This window comes from Hibiscus syriacus, unplaced genomic scaffold (genome assembly GCF_006381635.1).
Source record: "Hibiscus syriacus cultivar Baekdansim isolate YM2019G1 unplaced genomic scaffold, ASM638163v2 tig00007041_pilon, whole genome shotgun sequence".
In the NCBI taxonomy this organism is placed as follows: Eukaryota; Viridiplantae; Streptophyta; class Magnoliopsida; order Malvales; family Malvaceae; genus Hibiscus; species Hibiscus syriacus.
The window spans coordinates 28,017-45,778 of NW_024062123.1; the positions used below are offsets into that span (position 1 = coordinate 28,017).

The 17,762-nt window shown below is 34.2% G+C and overlaps 2 protein-coding genes and 1 pseudogene across 2 annotated transcripts; 2 read left to right on the plus strand and 1 right to left on the minus strand.

The window, feature by feature from the left end:
- The first annotated feature begins 897 nt into the window (after positions 1 to 897).
- Positions 898 to 4,939, plus strand: LOC120201154 (kinesin-like protein KIN-1). The gene is made up of 15 exons (XM_039201820.1): positions 898 to 1,215; positions 1,357 to 1,459; positions 1,550 to 1,593; positions 1,947 to 1,976; positions 2,066 to 2,188; positions 2,287 to 2,312; positions 2,485 to 2,566; positions 2,787 to 2,828; positions 2,908 to 2,941; positions 3,084 to 3,159; positions 3,230 to 3,449; positions 3,542 to 3,633; positions 3,874 to 3,991; positions 4,065 to 4,244; positions 4,802 to 4,939. The coding sequence occupies exons 1-15, from the start codon at positions 1,102 to 1,104 to the stop codon at positions 4,937 to 4,939; spliced, it is 1,422 nt and encodes a 473-aa protein (XP_039057751.1). The 5' UTR covers positions 898 to 1,101.
- Positions 4,940 to 8,308: 3,369 nt separating this feature from the next.
- LOC120201155 (sodium/hydrogen exchanger 1-like) lies at positions 8,309 to 9,375 on the plus strand. The gene is made up of 5 exons (XM_039201822.1): positions 8,309 to 8,430; positions 8,519 to 8,651; positions 8,733 to 8,795; positions 8,883 to 8,969; positions 9,067 to 9,375. Exons 1-5 carry the CDS (start codon positions 8,309 to 8,311, stop codon positions 9,373 to 9,375), a joined length of 714 nt encoding a protein of 237 aa, XP_039057753.1.
- A 1,260-nt stretch (positions 9,376 to 10,635) lies between these two features.
- On the minus strand, positions 10,636 to 12,346 carry LOC120201163 (annotated as a pseudogene).
- Positions 12,347 to 17,762: the final 5,416 nt, after the last annotated feature.

Consider the following 17,762-nt stretch of genomic DNA (forward strand, 5'->3'; position numbering starts at 1 on the left):
TCTTTGAAATTTAAAATATTAAACATATATACATTCCTTTTATTATTCAAATTAAAAAAATTATTATTTTGATTTAAAATATAAAAAATATATAATTTTCTTTTAATATTCAAAGTTAAAAAGATAACATATACAATTTTAAATTTACATATTAAAAGAGTAATTATCCTATTAATATTCAAATTAAATCATATCTTTTAATTTACAATATTTAAAAATATATATAATTTTAGGGCGAAAAATCCGACCCGACCCGGAAAAAAATATATAATTTTACCCTATATATTTAGGGATAATTACAATAATACACATCTATATATAATTTTTTTCAATTAAGTCACTGTATTTATTGATTAATTTTTTTATTATTTCGGGTCGGGTCGGGTTAGGTGAAACCTTGTTTTGGTCAGGTCGGGCCTCGGGTGGAGGCTCTCTTGTTCTCGGGTCGGGTGGACAAAAAACCCGACCCATGCCCATCCCTAATTTTAGTACCTAAACTTTTAATTTTTTTCATAACTTAATATTAATTTTTGAACAAGGTACTAAAATAAAATAAAACTAAACTTTAGATAGAAAAATTAAGAGTTTAGATAGTAAAACGAATTAAAACTGACAGTTTAATAGCAAATGCTTAACTTGCCCTAAAATATATTCTAATTTTTCTTTCCCGCCTTCACTTGGTATAAAAGCGAAGAGGAGTTTACTGCTCTCAGTCCTCTGCTCAGCTGAAAAACAGAACGGTTCGCTTCTCTCTCAGATCAGTCCCTCTCTATATCCAAACAGAAATTTCATTAAATTTCCTCACAGTTATTAGCGTTATACTTAGTTTTGCACGATTATTTTCAAAATACTGTTTGGATTCTTGGAAATTTGGAAAATAAATTGTCTACAAACTTTTAAAAGCTTTCACGAAAATTCAAAATACTCTTCGGATTGTCGGAGATTTGGAAAAGAAACTATCAATCAACTTTTGAAAGCTTCGACTGATTCTCAGAAATTTGGAATGCTCCAAACAGATCTATTTCATTTCAATTAACTGACTCTTTTAAAGCTTTCAATTCATTGATTCGGTTGCAGATTTGAATCAGCTTTCAAGTAGAAATGTCGAACGTAACTGTCTGCGTACGCTTCAGGCCTTTGAGCGCAAAGGAGAAAAGAGATATCGGTGATAATATCTGTATCCAAAGCATTGACTCCGAAAACTTCATTATCAAGGTTTGAATTTCGCTTAAGTTTGTTTTCAACTCCAATTTCTTGTCGCTCTTATTTTCTATTTACTTTTGTTTTTCAAAAAACAAAATGATAAAGAAGCTTTAAAAGCTGATCGGCTCAGTAATTTGAGATTGAATGTGATAGGATGAGAAGGAAGAAGGTTTTACATTTAGCTTTGATAAGATTTTTTATGAGGAATCTAAACAAGCTGATGTCTATGAGTTTCTTGTTCTTCCGATTGTCCGAGGTAATATCAGAAAACTGTTTCATTGTTTCTCTTCATTTTCATGACTTCATCAACTGTTTTATGCATTGCATTTTTTCCCTCTGATAACAGATGCTGTCAATTCTATAAATGGAACAATCATCGCTTATGGACAGGTAAGATATCTTGCTTATTTGTGTTACCAGTACATTCCAGAATTTCCAGTACTTGAATGAACTCTCCATTAACTAAATGCTCCAGTTAAGGATTTGTTCATAGTATGATTGATTACGCTGTTGAAGATAATAATAAAGAAGTTAATAGTGAGAAATATCCTCCAAATCTTGTTGATGCATTAAGCTAAAGGACTATGTTGGTTTAGATTTCTATCTGTCTTTCATTGTTGGTAAATAGTAGATCACATTCACACTGCTAACGCAACACATTGCCCTCACCTTTTTGATTGATTGCTTAACTTATCATGAAATACATTTAGTCCTATTTCATTTTCTTTTTCTTTTGATGACAGACTGGGGCAGGGAAGACATACAGTATGGAGGTCTGCCGATGAATGCCTAAATGTAGCCCTGTTAAATCTTGTAAATCAAATTGACTTTGTTAATGATGATATATACCTTATTGGACCAGGGGTCAAACATACTGGAATCTGATGAAAAGAAGAAAGGGATACTTCCAAGAGTGGTGGATGGATTGTTTACATGTATAAAAACTTCTGCCGACTCAACCAAGTACACTATTAAGTTGTCAATGGTATGGAAGCATGTCATGTATGTTCAGAGAACTATATTACTTTCAATTTTACTATTAAATGATGTATAATTCATGAAAATTTTTATTCTTGTCTATAGGTGGAGATCTATATGGAGAAGGTTCGGTATGTATCACCTTAAATTCTATTTGTTATTGGATTGAGAGCTTTGATTCTATAGTAAATATTTCTGATTGGCCTTTCTGTTCTAAAGCTCATGTTGATGAAATACTATATGAGGCGCTTTTCTAGCTGTTTTTATATTTATGTTAATCGCACATGTTTTTCTTATCCTCAGGGACCTTTTTGATTTGTCGAAGGACAATATCCAGATTAAGGAGAGCAAAATACAAGGAATATTGTTATCTGGAGCAACAGAGGTTATCATGTTTTGGCCTGGTGGCATGAATACTGTTATTTTGAACAAACTCAATCTTGTGTAAAAATTAGTTTAATTAAGCTCCAAATTTCCTTTCCACTAAAGTAAAGCAAAGAAGTATAACATTATTTATATTGAAACTATACTTCGTCTCACTTAGATAATGTTATATGCCTCTTTCCTTACTAAATCCTCTATTTATTCCTTGATGTTGTTCACAGATCTCTCTTTCAAACCCAGCCAAAGCATTGCAAAGCCTATCTGTAAGATTAAGAATTGTTAGAACTTTATCTTCCTTTCTGTTCATAGGATATAGATTCTAATATCGGCCTTGAAATTTAGAGTGGGATAGCTAACAGAGCTATTGGAGAGACCCGTATCCTTTGTCATTTGTGCTTTTACGTTTTCCGTTAATTTCTTAATTAGAGAAATATAAAACTCGAGTGAAAGAATTCAGTCTTCGTTTTTACTTCGTAAAAGTTCTATTTAGAATTTTTTTTTTACTTAAACGTAAACAGAAATGAATATGGCAAGCAGCAGGAGCCATTGCGTTTACATGTTCACAATCGACCAACAATCACTTTCAGAAAAGAGGTATAGCTTATCCCTTGACTATGTAAAAGTCTTCAAATGTAACTATCTATAAATTTGACAATGTAACCAGGGTGAAATCTGGGAAGTTAGTTCTTGTGGACCTGGCGGGGTCAGAGAAAGTAGAGAAAACTGGGGCTGAAGGAAGACTACTCGAAGAGGCTAAAACAATCAATAAATCCCTTTCGGCATTAGGGAATGTAATAAATGCTCTGACATGTGGTACACCAGCCAAAGCAAGCCATATTCCTTATCGTGATTCCAAGCTCACTCGACTCCTGCAAGATGCTCTTGTAAGTTCTCTAACCCCTAATTTCATCTCTATGTAATGTCATCAAATCAGTTTCATGATCTGTTGGTTTCCAATTTCATATTAAATTTGCAGGGTGGGAACTCCCGCTCTGCATTGCTTTGTTGCTGCTCACCAAGTCCTTCAAATGCATCAGAAAGCCTGTCCACTCTTCGTTTTGGTGCAAGGTTCATGAACACTATAATATGCTATTATACATATTTAAACCCACTAGAAAAAAAAAAGAAGTCTAAGCATTAAGGAAGGCCTAATATTCTCCTTTTACATATCTTAATTTCTCCTTCTAGAAAAGAACATTTTTAATAACAAAAGCTGAAGGTTCGATATCTCGTTTTGTATGATCAAACTATACATCTAATACTTTATTATTATTATTTTTTTCTGTGGGGTTGTAATTTTCATGGCAGGGCGAGGCATATAAAGACATCTCCACTTGTCAAGGTTAATGAGGACAAAGGTTCCGATAAGAAGAATGGAGCTCTTTCTGGTACCAGAGACGAGACATTCGAGAAAATTCTAGAAAAAGTTAGTGTTATGATCCGACATTACGTAGATGAAACATTCTTGTCACTTTCTAATATGGTTTGTTCTTGTTTAGATGAGTGAGAGGCTTAATGCTGAAGATGTGAAGCTACTTGAGGAATTATTCATTCAGGCAGGACTATTTGTGGATCTTGATTCAACAGATGACTTGGAATCAAACTTTCAAGATGTTGTTGAACAAACCATTTCTTCATTGATGAAAGCTGTGGAGGAGCTCAGATCTGCTGTTCAGATGGTAATGATTTCCATTATCCATTATTGTCTTACCCTAGAGAAATAAGGGAAATAACAAAGAGGGGTAGAAGTCATATATGCTCTAGATATTTGTATGACCACTTTTCCCAAAAAATGGTAAACTACACGGTTAGTGCCCCAACTATGAAAAAAACCATACCTAACATTTTTTTTTCATTTTGGTCATCCATCGAAAATTAACAGTGATGTTGATGTATCATCGTAAAGTAATGTCATGTCATAATTGAAAAATAAAAAAATATCACTTAGTAATTCTGTTAATTTTTTAACAATATGACCAAAATGAAACTAAAATGTAATTTTAAGTGTCATTTAAAAAAATAATTGGATGAAAAACGCAACAAAAATGATAGTTGGGGTACCAAACATGTAGTTTACCCCAAAAAAATAATCACAATTTTTCTTGAAAATTTGTCAGTTTTTCTATAATTCTTGCTCAATAGAGACCAAAGTTACTTTTCTAGACATATAGGACCTTCATATCATGGCAATTGAATTTGGTTCCATGCAATATCTGAGATTACCATATTTGTGCAGCTTCAGAGAGAGAACATGACCCTGAAGGAAAGGCTTGGTGCTGCTGAAAGATTAGATGCTTTGCCCGGAGGAACTGCTGATTTTCTTCAGAAGATTTCTGGTCTTCTCAGCTACTTCATTCCGGGAATGCAGAGATGAAACTTTGTTCCACTCCATGATGATGGTTTATAGGTATTGATTGGATAAGTGATAGAATCCAAGTAAACACTGGAACACATTTGCTCTACTTCAATTTCTGTCTTGATAAATCATATCTCCATACGTCAGAGATGGAATCATTGTCGGGACGGATATATCGGCCATCCACACGTGACAACCATCGGTCAACCGGGATTTCCAGCTGCATCAAAATCAACTGTAAACGAACAACATAATCGTTGCAGGTTCACAAGAAGGCTTCATTTTGACCGAATGGAATACAAACTGAATTTGGCTCTCTTTCAAGTCAGTGAAATTACATAAAAAAAACTTAAAACGCTTATAACAATAATATAAATTTGAGGATAATTATGTCCTTTTCAATTGATGTCATACCAGTGACGATCCCAAGAAGCAATTGAAATGGCAACATCCATGCCATACCATAGCGTTCAAGGATAGAACCAGCAAGTGATAGAGAAGAGTCTTTGAACTCACTAACCAATGTCAAGTCTCTGTTCCATACTCTTTCTATTGTGTCAAGGCCACGAAATAAACCCCAGCCTCTGCAATGTTTCACCAAGCCTTCTATGATAGGGTTAGGGATTTACATTGCCGTTGGATAGCATAATAGCAGCCGCTATATGGTGGTAGCGGTGTCATCCGAAACTTTTAGTGTCAAAAATAGCGGTGTGAAGCAGAATCACTGGACCTCTAGGATGCTTAACTCAAAATGTTGCCAAATTCCGAACCGACCTACCGAGTCTCGATGAACAAGGGAGTGTGAGGAAGCATAACCAAGCTGCAAAAGTCTTCAATCTGCAGCTTCACGCCCTCACTATAAAAATTGCAGGGCCAGTATACAGATTCAAATTTTCCCTACGTTGACGTCCACACAATAAAGTACAACCTTATCTCTAATTATGCTAACTCGGCAAGTATGTTCATGGAAGGTTTTCTAATCTCTAAATTTGGTTTTAGCAGCATGAAGTTTCAGGATAAGCCAAAGTTGTGATTCTTTGAGTGCTTACCGTTTTGCAGGATTTGAGCAGCCTATAATGGCTTGCTGTGGGTCCGGTGGCCCGCCTTTGAACTACGATAGCTGAATCGCATGTGGGAAAACAAAAGAGATTAATGGAACCACAGTGACAGCCAATGCATGCAATGATAGTTCTAAATATATATCGGAGGCTGTGAACCGGTATGATTCATTGCAGATACTCACCGGAAAGTACTCATGCTTGAACTCTTCTTTGTATTGAGTTCTAGTAGTCATTGCAAATGTCACTGATTAAAAAAACTATTTATCTGCAGATTGAAGTCATTATTCATTCACCAGTGAAAAGTATGACAGGTCTCAAAATATAGTTCTTGTGTTGTCAACTTAATTTTCCCGATTTTAAAGCTTTAAGCATTCTGATTATGGCGATTATAGAACTCGGTCACGTGTTAATCGAGCTTTTTTCTAAACACGAACCAAATATTATTAATAATTTAATTTAAAACATTAAAAATTTAATATATTATTTTTTCGAGTTGCTCGAGAGTTTTTGAGTCAGATATCAAGTAGCTTACTTTGACTCGTTAAGAACTCGAGTCGATTCAAGTGACAATCGAGTTTTGATTATATCGAGCTCATGTAGCTTAATCTGTCTCATCTCCTTTACAACCCTAAAGCTAAAAGTTGAAAATCTCAATGGCTTACCTAATAAAAACAAAGCTTAAATATACATTTGGTACTTTGAAATTAATATTTGAAATAGAAACATTCTTGTAAGTTATTACTTTTAATAATTTTATACAATTTTTATTTTATCAAGAGTCGGCATTGTTAATATAAGTATCAAAACAGTGAATTAAATTAAAGTTTGAGTATCAACTTGAGAACAAAATTTCTTTAGGTGCCAATTTGGTATATATTTAAGCCTAAAATTAGTGACAAATTGTTTTATTAGTCCATGCGTTATGTTATGGATTTAATCTTTATAGTCTAATTTGATCGTTTTTAGTTCCAAGACTTTTAAATTTTTAAAAATTTTGGTTTTGATCAATAGAGTAACAATTAAATCTAAGTTCATGATTTAATTTGGTACCTGAATTTAATATTTTTATTCATGTATTAGGCTTAAATTATGAGTTAAGTATTTAGGTAAACTTTAATTAAAAAAAAATATCTAGGTAAACTATTTTTTCTTTTCAAAATCATATCTAATGTTATGTTTTAGTTTCAATTTGGTCACACGCCGTTAAAAAAATAATATTGCTGACGTGATAATTTTTTTCATGATGACACAATATTATCTTATGGTGACACGACAACATCACCGTTAATTTTTTTAATGATGAGTGACCAAAACGTAATACTAGGTATGATTTTGAAAATAAAATAGTATGGTGACCAAATTGGAACCACTAGAATAGTTAGGTGATTAAATACATAGTTTATCCTAAGTATTTATACTCTAAATTCATTTCTTGCTCTCCACTTGGTCTATTTCAAGTGTGGACACTTTCCCTCCTTACCCCCATATATTTTTGGTGGGTGAAACTCCAAGTTTCAATCTCAACTTAGTACATGAAGAAGAAGAAGAAAAATTCTATGTGAGAATGAAGAGATATAATGTATGTTTCATGTAAACTATGCCGCAATAAGATTTATTCCTACAAAAAGAAAGTTGGTATCAATTCTTTCCCCAATATCGACAAATTTTGACTTGAACTGATTCGATAGAGTCAATTTTTTTTTAAAAAAAGTCAAATTCGAGTCGGATCGAGTCAGTTTTTTTAATAGAGTTAAGTCAGGTCGGGTTCAGGAGGAGGGTGAAAAAACTCCAACCTGACCCGACTCGGGGTAGTAGTGTAATTTCTTCTCTATTGTTTTTCCAATTAATTCCCTATTTTATATTGGGTTGGATTGAGTCGGATCGGATTTATACTCTAAAAATTTGAGTCGGGTCGAAATCGGATGGACGATATATATTTTTCAGGTCGGGTAAGATCGAACGGAGAGTATATATTTTTTAAGTAGGGTCAAATCGGGTTTGGGTGGAGGATATATATTTCCAAGTCGGATCGGATGGACTAAAAAACCAACTCAACCCGATTCGTTGTTATCCCTAATTTTCCTAATTTAAAACCTTCCTTTTGCACATAGTTGCAATCTTCAATAGATCCTTGTATCTTTTTTAATACTCTGGGTAAGTATAAGATAATATCTGTTTAAAACAAAATTTTATTATTGATAATGTATATATATCCTGAAGATACATCTATTTAAACCTAAAATTTATAAAGAATAATATTTTCTTCTATAACAGAATTCATGGGAATAGTCTAATCTCGTATGTGGAAATCTTGGAACTTGAGGTGATGAAAATTGCTGAGGATCATTGTGCTCATGTAGGTCTACAATCGGCAGTTATATATAAACACTCAAATGAAGTGATCAAACGATGCATCAGATTTGAGAAATGGAAAGCCAGCAATGCAAGGTGTTTTCTCCTTTCTGATGCGTCGTTCGAGCAAGCAGCTGAAATACCTTGTGACTCTAACTTGGATCATATTCTGAATTCAGTGCAGGAACCTTTGTTGCAGTCAGCTTAGCAATGTTTGCACTGGTGTTAGTTGGAAGGGCAGCATTGTGTACCCACTAGCAAACTTCATGAACTGTACTAAGATACAGGATGATTCGAATATCGAGTTCCCACAACAGGTGATAACAGAAACCATCCATGAATTTAACTGTTGTCAAATGGTTCTAATCCGAACTTTTTCTAAATCTTTGAATCCTCAGTTTGTAATGTGGTGGGCGGGCCTCATGAGAGGTGCTGTCACTATTGCACTGTCTTACAACCAGGTAAATGTTCATATTCCTAGTTCTGGTTTAATAACTTAAAGCTCTTGTTTCTTTGTTGATATCAAGATCAAGAATACTTGAATGCAGTTTTTTTCGAATTCTGAGAATGAAAATACCGAAGATTCTGCATTGATGATCACTTGTACCATGATTCTAGTCATGTTTAGCACAGTGGTAAGCTAATTACTTCATAACTCCGCGATCTTGTTTCTGCAACTTGTTTAACCCGTCATGTCGGGAACGTTGATACTATAACGTTGCTGTGGAACAGTTGATGGGTTCGATAACAAAACCATTGATCGAAGCATTAGCGCTATTAAGACATGCGAGACAAAATGTTTCAGACGCTACTGATATTTCCAGCCTCGAAGACTTGAGAATTCTGTTGATTGAAAGTGGTGCACCAAGTGACATGTTGGAGAATCAATTGGCTGCGGCATCCCGTAGAAGTAGTACAGTTCATCACTTGTGGAGGAAATTCGATGACAGATTCATGAGACCGGTTTTCGGTGGAAGGGAGTCTGTTCCATTTGTGCCTGGTTCACCCACTGGTGCAGCTGATGAAACTTCAGGAACCTGAAGAACCATGTCTACCTACGTTGCTTCTACTCCGTATTTTTCTTGAAGTACTAGTGTCTGCCTGTCCGGTGCAAATCTTTTCATGGACGTGAAGACATGACCATTTAGAGATCATCCAAAAACAAGATAAAACTAAGCATACCCATTCCGGAGACATACCCATAGGATATGTGATATGGGCCATATCGGATACTTACACCCGAATCCGAGTAGCATAGATCTACATGCATTAATATTTTCGACGATGTTATCGAATTTACCTGCTGAAAATCCTGCTAGCCTCTGATGCTTTGTATTTAAGAAATAGCCAATATAGGTGTCAGACGAAGGAAATCTATCAAGAAAAGTAAAGTATTGCCCCCCAAGTAATATTTTCTTGCATCAAAAGTAAAGCATCAATGAAATGAGTTAAATCTTCCCTCTGTTATCATTGGCTGATCAAATTTATAAAACAACCAAACGCCATTTTAGAACCATATCCCACAAAAATGGATCAAATCTTTCTCGGCCTTTGCCACAAGCTCTACAATTTCATCAGGAAATATCTAGCAACATATGCCATGAAAAGAGTCACTTTAGGCCAAGGTTCTCATCAGGACTCAACTCATTTACCTTCTCCCGGTTCTGGATCGGTTATATCGAGCTCCATCACCGATCAAGCAATGCCTCCCGTGGCCGTTGAAACTTCGGTTGAAGATGCAAGTTTGCAGGCCAAAGTAGAGCCAGGGCCAATATGTAATCATAGTGAAAGCGGCATTTCTTCTGCAACACTGAATGAGGAGAAAAATGAGGATGAAGCACCAGCAACGTCTGCTATTCGACCTGAAGTTCGACCTCCGAGGAAAATGGTTAGCATAAATGATACAGTGCAGGAGATGACTGCAACAGCAAGCAAGAAGAAGAAAATCAAGAAGAAAAGAGCAGAAAAAATGGGGTCATTCAACCAAGAAATAATAGAAGAACCGAAACCTTTGAAATCGATTCTAAAAGTAGGGTCAAAGATAGATGAGAGCAGCAGTTTAGGGTCTAGCTGAAATTACCTAGCTGATTTGTTCTTTGTATATACTATTGGCTAAAGCCTAGGCAGATGGTTCATTAGCTAAAATCGATTCGAATGAATTATTGCAGCCTTGATTCTCCATGCCAAAAGCAAACAGGGAGAACTCAACACAATTTGATTTAATTCTTTATCTTTAAACAAATCCATTTGATTTCTTATTAACATATAGTTTTCATCAATGATGATCTTGCTAACATATAGTTGCTATAAAAGAATTTTATTTAAAAAAAAAAGTGAAAACGAAAATACATTTGCTAAATCCATCCATGTAAATGAACATTCCCATGGGGTATCATGAAATACAAGTTTCGCATTCAAAGAATTAGTATCTACACTTTTTTTTAAATTTTTTTGAGAATGGATATCAATTACTTTCAACATCATCTTTTGAGTCTAATTCGTCGAAAAATGACCTCAGATACCAGGTACAATGATCATTCCAATCAGTCTTTTTGCCGGTGATTCGCCATTTTTGGTCTTGTATCATATCCGGAGAGAGTCCCCATTCCAGCATCTCTTCATCTGTATGATTCATCGCCAAGCTATATTCTCCGCCCTGTCCCAACTCCATAACTCGGCACTCACAATTCTCGGGATTATTTAAGAACTCGAATTGCTCGACCGTCCATTTGAACCACTTCATTAGAAACACCCGTGATGCTAGACCGTGAGAGATTATCATGAGATTCAAGTCTCGACAAGGATCTTTGTGAAGTCTATTCAAGTCTATGTCTCTCCAGAGGGATTCAAGAAAATCTGCAAATTTCAACGATTTTTCTTCGGTTTAGCAACCACAGGCACGAATTACATATCAAAACCGACCATTTCGATTCATTCTCTATAAAACATCAAACCACAGATTTGGGATCTCTTTCCAATATCATTGAAAAGATAAGTCATATGAAGTTCAATCTTAGGGGAAAACAACCTGAACTTATTTCCTTATCTTCTATCAGCATTTCTCTACGCGGAGATTCGAAAAATACACATATGTCAAAGAAATCTATGCTCATTACATGGTCAAGGAAGCAATTAAACAGATGCTTATATCACAGTAGAACCCAATTTTCATCCAAAAAGTCCATATCTTTCAAAGTTGCAAAGCAAGTCGTTACCAAACAGTATCACTTCAAACAAGAAACATATTGATTTCAACAATCTTCTTTAATTTTTGTTTTCCATATTGATTTCAAAATCAATGAAGAAACTTTCCCAGTCATTAGCTTCTTAGAAAACTACTTTAAATGTCCATGAACCAGTTCACAAATCACATTTCTTCTTAGAAACTCAATATCCCAAACAAAATTTACATACAAAAAATGCAAATTTTGTATATAACAAAACTTGACGATGAAGAACAACTTACTTGAAACACGATCAAAAACATCAGCAGCAGATTCACCTTCAGGGAACCTATAAAAGAACCTCCCGAACTTTTTCCCTCGTCTCCTTTATAACCTTCATCCTTTCCTCAACCTGAAAATTCCCAAAGTCCTGTCCTCGAATCCTGCACTCTTCCCTCACCCCAATCACCCTCTTCTTCGAAAACGACTTCCCTATCTCCCGCAGCGTGGATCGGGTGCGCTCGTAAGGGGAAACGTAGAAGTACACCCGCCAATCGGGGCGAGACCCATTACCGGAAATGAGGTCCCGGAGGTGCGAACCGGCGAGGCGGGCTTGAGCACGGCCTTCTTCGGTTAAGGAGATCTTGTAGTCTGGGGTCTTGGAGTAGGCCGAGGTGTCTAAGTTGCCTTCCGACTCACCGTGTCGGACTATGATTATCCGCTTCGGTAACACCTTCTTCTTGGCTGATTGGTGGCTGCTATGATTGTTGTTCTGCATTCTTGGTGATTTGGGTAAGTAAATTTTGTTTTTTTGTTGAAATTTGGAATGTGGGATGGATGTATATCTCGAATTTCTACCCTTTGAAAGCTCCTATTTTTCCATCGTATTTATAAGGCTTAGCTCGGTTGCTTGTTGAATTGAAGGCTAAAGACAGAGATGTTTTGGGATGATTCCTTTTATATTTGTGGTCTAACTGTTTATTTAATGTTCAAATTATTTTCTATTTTTCTTGAAATATGTTTTACGATATATAATTAAATATCTGATTATATTTTATTATTAATAATTCAGTTAATTGTATTTTACGTCCTCAAACTATGACCCATATTTTAAATTGGTCCTTTAACTTTTGAATATTCTAATTTCATACCCAAGCTATGACTCATTCTAAATTATTCCTTAAACTTTTTAACATTCTAATTTCATCCCCAACCTATGACCCTCATTTTAAATTAGTTCCCAAACTTTTGAATCTTTTAATTTCATTCCCAAATTCGTCCAAATATGTAATTAGATTCAACCATATTTTAACCTAGATTTAATTTTTTTTAACATATAATAATATAACTTGGCCTAATGATTTTATTAACAAGGGATGTGATTAGCATATACATATAGTTTTGGGATAAAATTGAAATGTTCAAAAAGTTTGAGGATTAATTTAGAATGAAAGTAATAGTATGGGAATGGAATTGAAATGTTCAAAAGTTTGTGGACTAATAAAGATGAAATTCAAATGTTTAAAAATTTAGACTAGTTTAGTATGAGAATCACAATTTGTGGACATCTCATACAATTAATTAACTCCTGATAATTTCGTTTTTTAGATTAATTTAAAATTTTCTTTTAGATTATTTAATTAAATTCATATTCTTCTATGTAAATAGAAGCAAGCCCTCAATTTCATTAAAAAAATATAAAATTTTAATGAAGATTTACAATTAAACTAAAATTTAACTCATAATTATGACATTTTTTTTAACTATTGATATAAGAAATTAACAGAGAATTACAATATAGATATGACTAAATCGATAAATGAATTCTAATAGGGGATTAAACACTAAAAGACCACCGACAATCGTAAATCAGAATCGAACATCGTGAGAAAATTATCTTTAATAATAAATTATGTATCTACATTCAATCCGAGAGTCTAAAGTAAGAAAAACTAATATGATAATAAACAATAGTCATCTTGATCAGTTGAGGCGACGCTAAATCCAATCATGAAAAAATTAAACAAATATAATGACCAAAACGATCCTTAAACGTACTGAAGTTATGTCAAAAGATAGATAAAAACATATCATAAAGAAGAGTTATTAAAAATAAAATTAAGAAAAATAACGATGTAATATAAAAATAAAGGGAAAATAATAAATACGGGTTATCGATTGAGAGAATTTAACCATATACTCTAGAGATTAAACAATTAACAGATTCTTTTAAAGTTTAAGAGTTTTTTTATTAATCTAAAGTGATTACGATATATATATATATTAAAGTTTTTCAACTATCTGACAATGAAAACTCATACTCTTATACCTTCTGATGTTTGAATCTAAAACCTTTAGAGATAATATCGTATTTTAATCACTAAATAGTTTGGTTTCTACAAAGAAAAGAAGAGAAAACTTTCATAATTTAATATTATGATCCGGATGCCTTGGAAACTGAATGTAACGTCACCACGTGCATCCATTTGTACTTAAAAACACATGCAAATTATTGGTACGTGAACGTAGATGTTTTGCATCTACAAGGAAGGATATTTATGTGTTCTTTTAATGGAAACGTGTAAGGTTGGTGGCTTGGTTTGAACAGCTTATTAGTAATTAGAAATCGTCGAGATATGAAATAGAAAGTCAGAAATGACAGTGCCACTTTCACGTTATTATATTATTTTAGTTTTGGGATGGAATAGTAGTAGAAGATGGCGACAAGTGTCTGATGTGTCCACTTGCTTTATTTTGCCAAAGTTGTTGGTTGAACGCAAGACTCTTAATTTTTTGGTCGTGGGATCGAGTATTACGGTGTGTAATTCATAATTTCTAACTGTCGGAGGTCTTCCACGGAAGCTGCTCTTAACCTGGCGTTGGGGGCAGCCTACTACCTTACTTCCCCCTCACCCCATTACATATTGGAATAGGGTCAGCTAATTTTTTGTTGGTGAAATGATCATGTGCGGTAGTTTTAATATACAGTTAAAAAAATATTTTCGGTTTTGTTATTATTTCAATAATAAAATTGGTAAAAAATTACCATAAATATTATTATTTCTATCTGTTTGGTTAACAAAACCGGTAAAGCGCTATCTGTTTTGTTATTTTTTTCTATCGGTTTTGTTATTGTTAAGCACTTTACCGGAAATATTAAAAAACATTGATGATTTAGGTTGAAATAATAATGTTTTAGGTAATTTTTTACCGGTTTTGTTATTTAAATAATAACAAAACCGATAACGTCTTTTTTTAGTTATATATTAAAGGTGCCGCACTATAGAACTTCCCAAGCTGTTGTCTGTCTTCAATTAACGTATTAAAGCAGCCATGGGGTTCGTACTTTCGACAACTACCGGTGCCTCTCTTTTTCATATTGATGGAGTGAAGATTAAGAAAATCAAATTTACATATTATACCGTGAACGATTCTGAATGCATCAACAAATCACTATAAAAGAGTATCTAATTATACAAGATCGTCGATCTTTCCTGATCAGGAGATATGTCGCAATGAATGTAACACGAAATACTAAACTATCATAACAATAGAAAAATATGTGCTTTTTTAAAGTAGATAAATAACCGTACCATAAAAGCAGAAAAAAAATACTTTAAGAATATGTAACTAAAAAGATGTAAAAAAGAGAAAGATATTTATTTAGATCTAAATAAATAAAGAAAAACATGTAAAAAGAGAGAGAGAGAAAGAGAAAAAAAAGCTCAACAACACTAAGTCGTTACCCTGCATGCATTATTATATTACATATATAGTCTTGAGTGCACCAAGAAACGTTCCATTTCTTAGTGGATGTACGTCAACGATGATTGAAGCTAACTATTCACTACTGCTATCTGCTTCGTGTTCGCACATACCTTTTCCGTAAACAATTGTTGAACGGTGGCATATAAATCAACTTCCATGAACTCTACTTCTTCACCGTTAGTTGATTGTGATCCATCCTCGGACAGCGTCTTATGATTACTTCTTCCAACGTAGGAAATAGCAAGGCATAGTTTCCTGAGCAGAAGCTTGATAGGTACGGGAGACTATCAAGTTCTAATGACTCCAGCTGGTTAAGAATGATGACATCTGTGACTTCATCAGCTGCAGAAGCTATGATTTCTTCAATCATATATTTGGCAATCAGTAACACTCATTATCCTTTGAGTTGCACCATGCAGCAATCAATCTTCATACAAACATCTCCATTTATTAAAGCCTTTGAAAAGATTTTATCCCCGAGCATAAGATCTCTAAGTCAACTACAATGCGTGGTCGAGATCTAGACAATACTTTTGACATGTCAATGTGAATTATTAGATCAAAATTAAAGCTTAGACGATCAAATCTGCCTAATATATCTACCTACATATAGTTATGATAATTTTATGACTGACACTCTCGTTAAATATCACTATATAAACTGTTGGTCAGTCTTAACGAAATCATGAATTGGTTTTTGGTTTCTACCTAAAATCTCTCATCTTCTTCCTTCTCTGTCATTTCTTAGACATTTTTTTATCATGATCCTTGCTTTAGTGATATTCTAACCTGGTATCATTAGCTGAAGGTCCTGTGCTGATGCAGATTGGGGTAGCAGCGTGGATGACAGAAGGTCCATATCAGGGTAGCAGTGTGGATGACAGAAGGTCCATATCAGGGTATCGTGAAAAGCATTCATCTACGATGCACAAGGAATCAACTCAGAGATGGCCTCTCCAACTCTTCGATTGAAAGCTGATTGTCCATTAGTTTCTTTTCTCTGTTTCGTTACTCTTTCTGTGATAAAATACATTACTTTCTACTTCGTTTCATGAATATTTACTCCAGTTTTCTACTTTGGTTATTCACACAATCAAGTGAATTTTGCTCTTTTGTCGGTGGCATTACCTTGCTGTGGGAAATTAATAGGTAAACTACAATGGTAATCACTAAACTTTTAGAGCTCTTTCATTTTAATCATCGAACTTCTAAAACTTGTATTATAGTCAATAAATTTTAAATCGCTTTAATTATGTCCACTGTCGTTAGTTGTAGAAAAGAAATGCTAACATGATAAGATAAAGTCTATTTCCCAAGAAAATCCTAATTTTCAAGTTCACCTTCCTCGCAAAGATCGATTTTTCGATAAATGGAGCACTCGCTAATCAATTTTAACAGTGGAAAGGCTTTGTTTAGTTAGAATATTAACATATTTATTTTAAGTTGATCCACTAGTGAGTCGTGGTAGATTGAAAAGTTTTAACTTTTAGTTTCTATTAGATTATCAACGTCTTTCGCATCATTTTTGCTAGTACCATTGGGTGGTTTCTTCAGTAAAAAAAGATCACCAAACTACTACTCTTTATTATTTCTTTCTTTCGGTTCAAAATCGTTGGAAAATCTTTCAATATCATCAAATTCCAATTAAATCCCTACTGATACTAAGAGTTAAATTTTTTTAGCATCATTCTCAACCGTCAGATTAACTTGAAACCAAATTATATTAATCTTATGATGATCGTTGAGTGCTCCAATCGTTGGAAATTTGGATTTTGTGGCGGCTTCAAATTTGAAACCTTAAGGTTTTGTTTGGGGGGAGAAGACTTTAACGTATCAAATTAGTTTTTTTTTAACATCAATGACCTTAATGAAAGCCAATTAAAAACTGAGTGACTGTAGGAAAAGTTTTAAAAGTTCAGTGACGAAAATAAAAGCATTCTAAAAGTTTAGTGATTACCAATGTAGTTTACCCTAAAACCATATGAATACTGTTTTCATTTATATATGAGCCTTTAAATCAGTATTTTCCCATACTAGCTACATCCTCCTACTTTATAGGCTGTTCATGTTGAAGAGTTGCAGTTTCTATAAAAAATTTGAAAAATAGAAAACATAAAGCATTGTTGAAATCGCGATCGCGTTTTCGGTCATTTTGAGTTTACCGTGATTATGACCGTCACGGGCGCTATTATGGGTGTAGCGTGTAACTCAGACGACGGAAAAACCACTATTTCGCGGAAGAAATCACATTTTTGGACCGTGATTTGAAACCCTGGCAACAATATAATGATGATGTGTGAAAATTGGCGCTGCCAAAGAGAGCCACTGTTAACTGTCTAAAGCATGAACCCCATGGCTGCAATATGGTATTTGGAGAAAGACAACAGCTTCGATGAATTTAAGCTTTATCCCTACACCGAAGCAAGTGGATATATACATTTCCTTCGACGCTTGTCCTCACCCGGCCACCCTACCTTCTATTACTATTCCATCCAA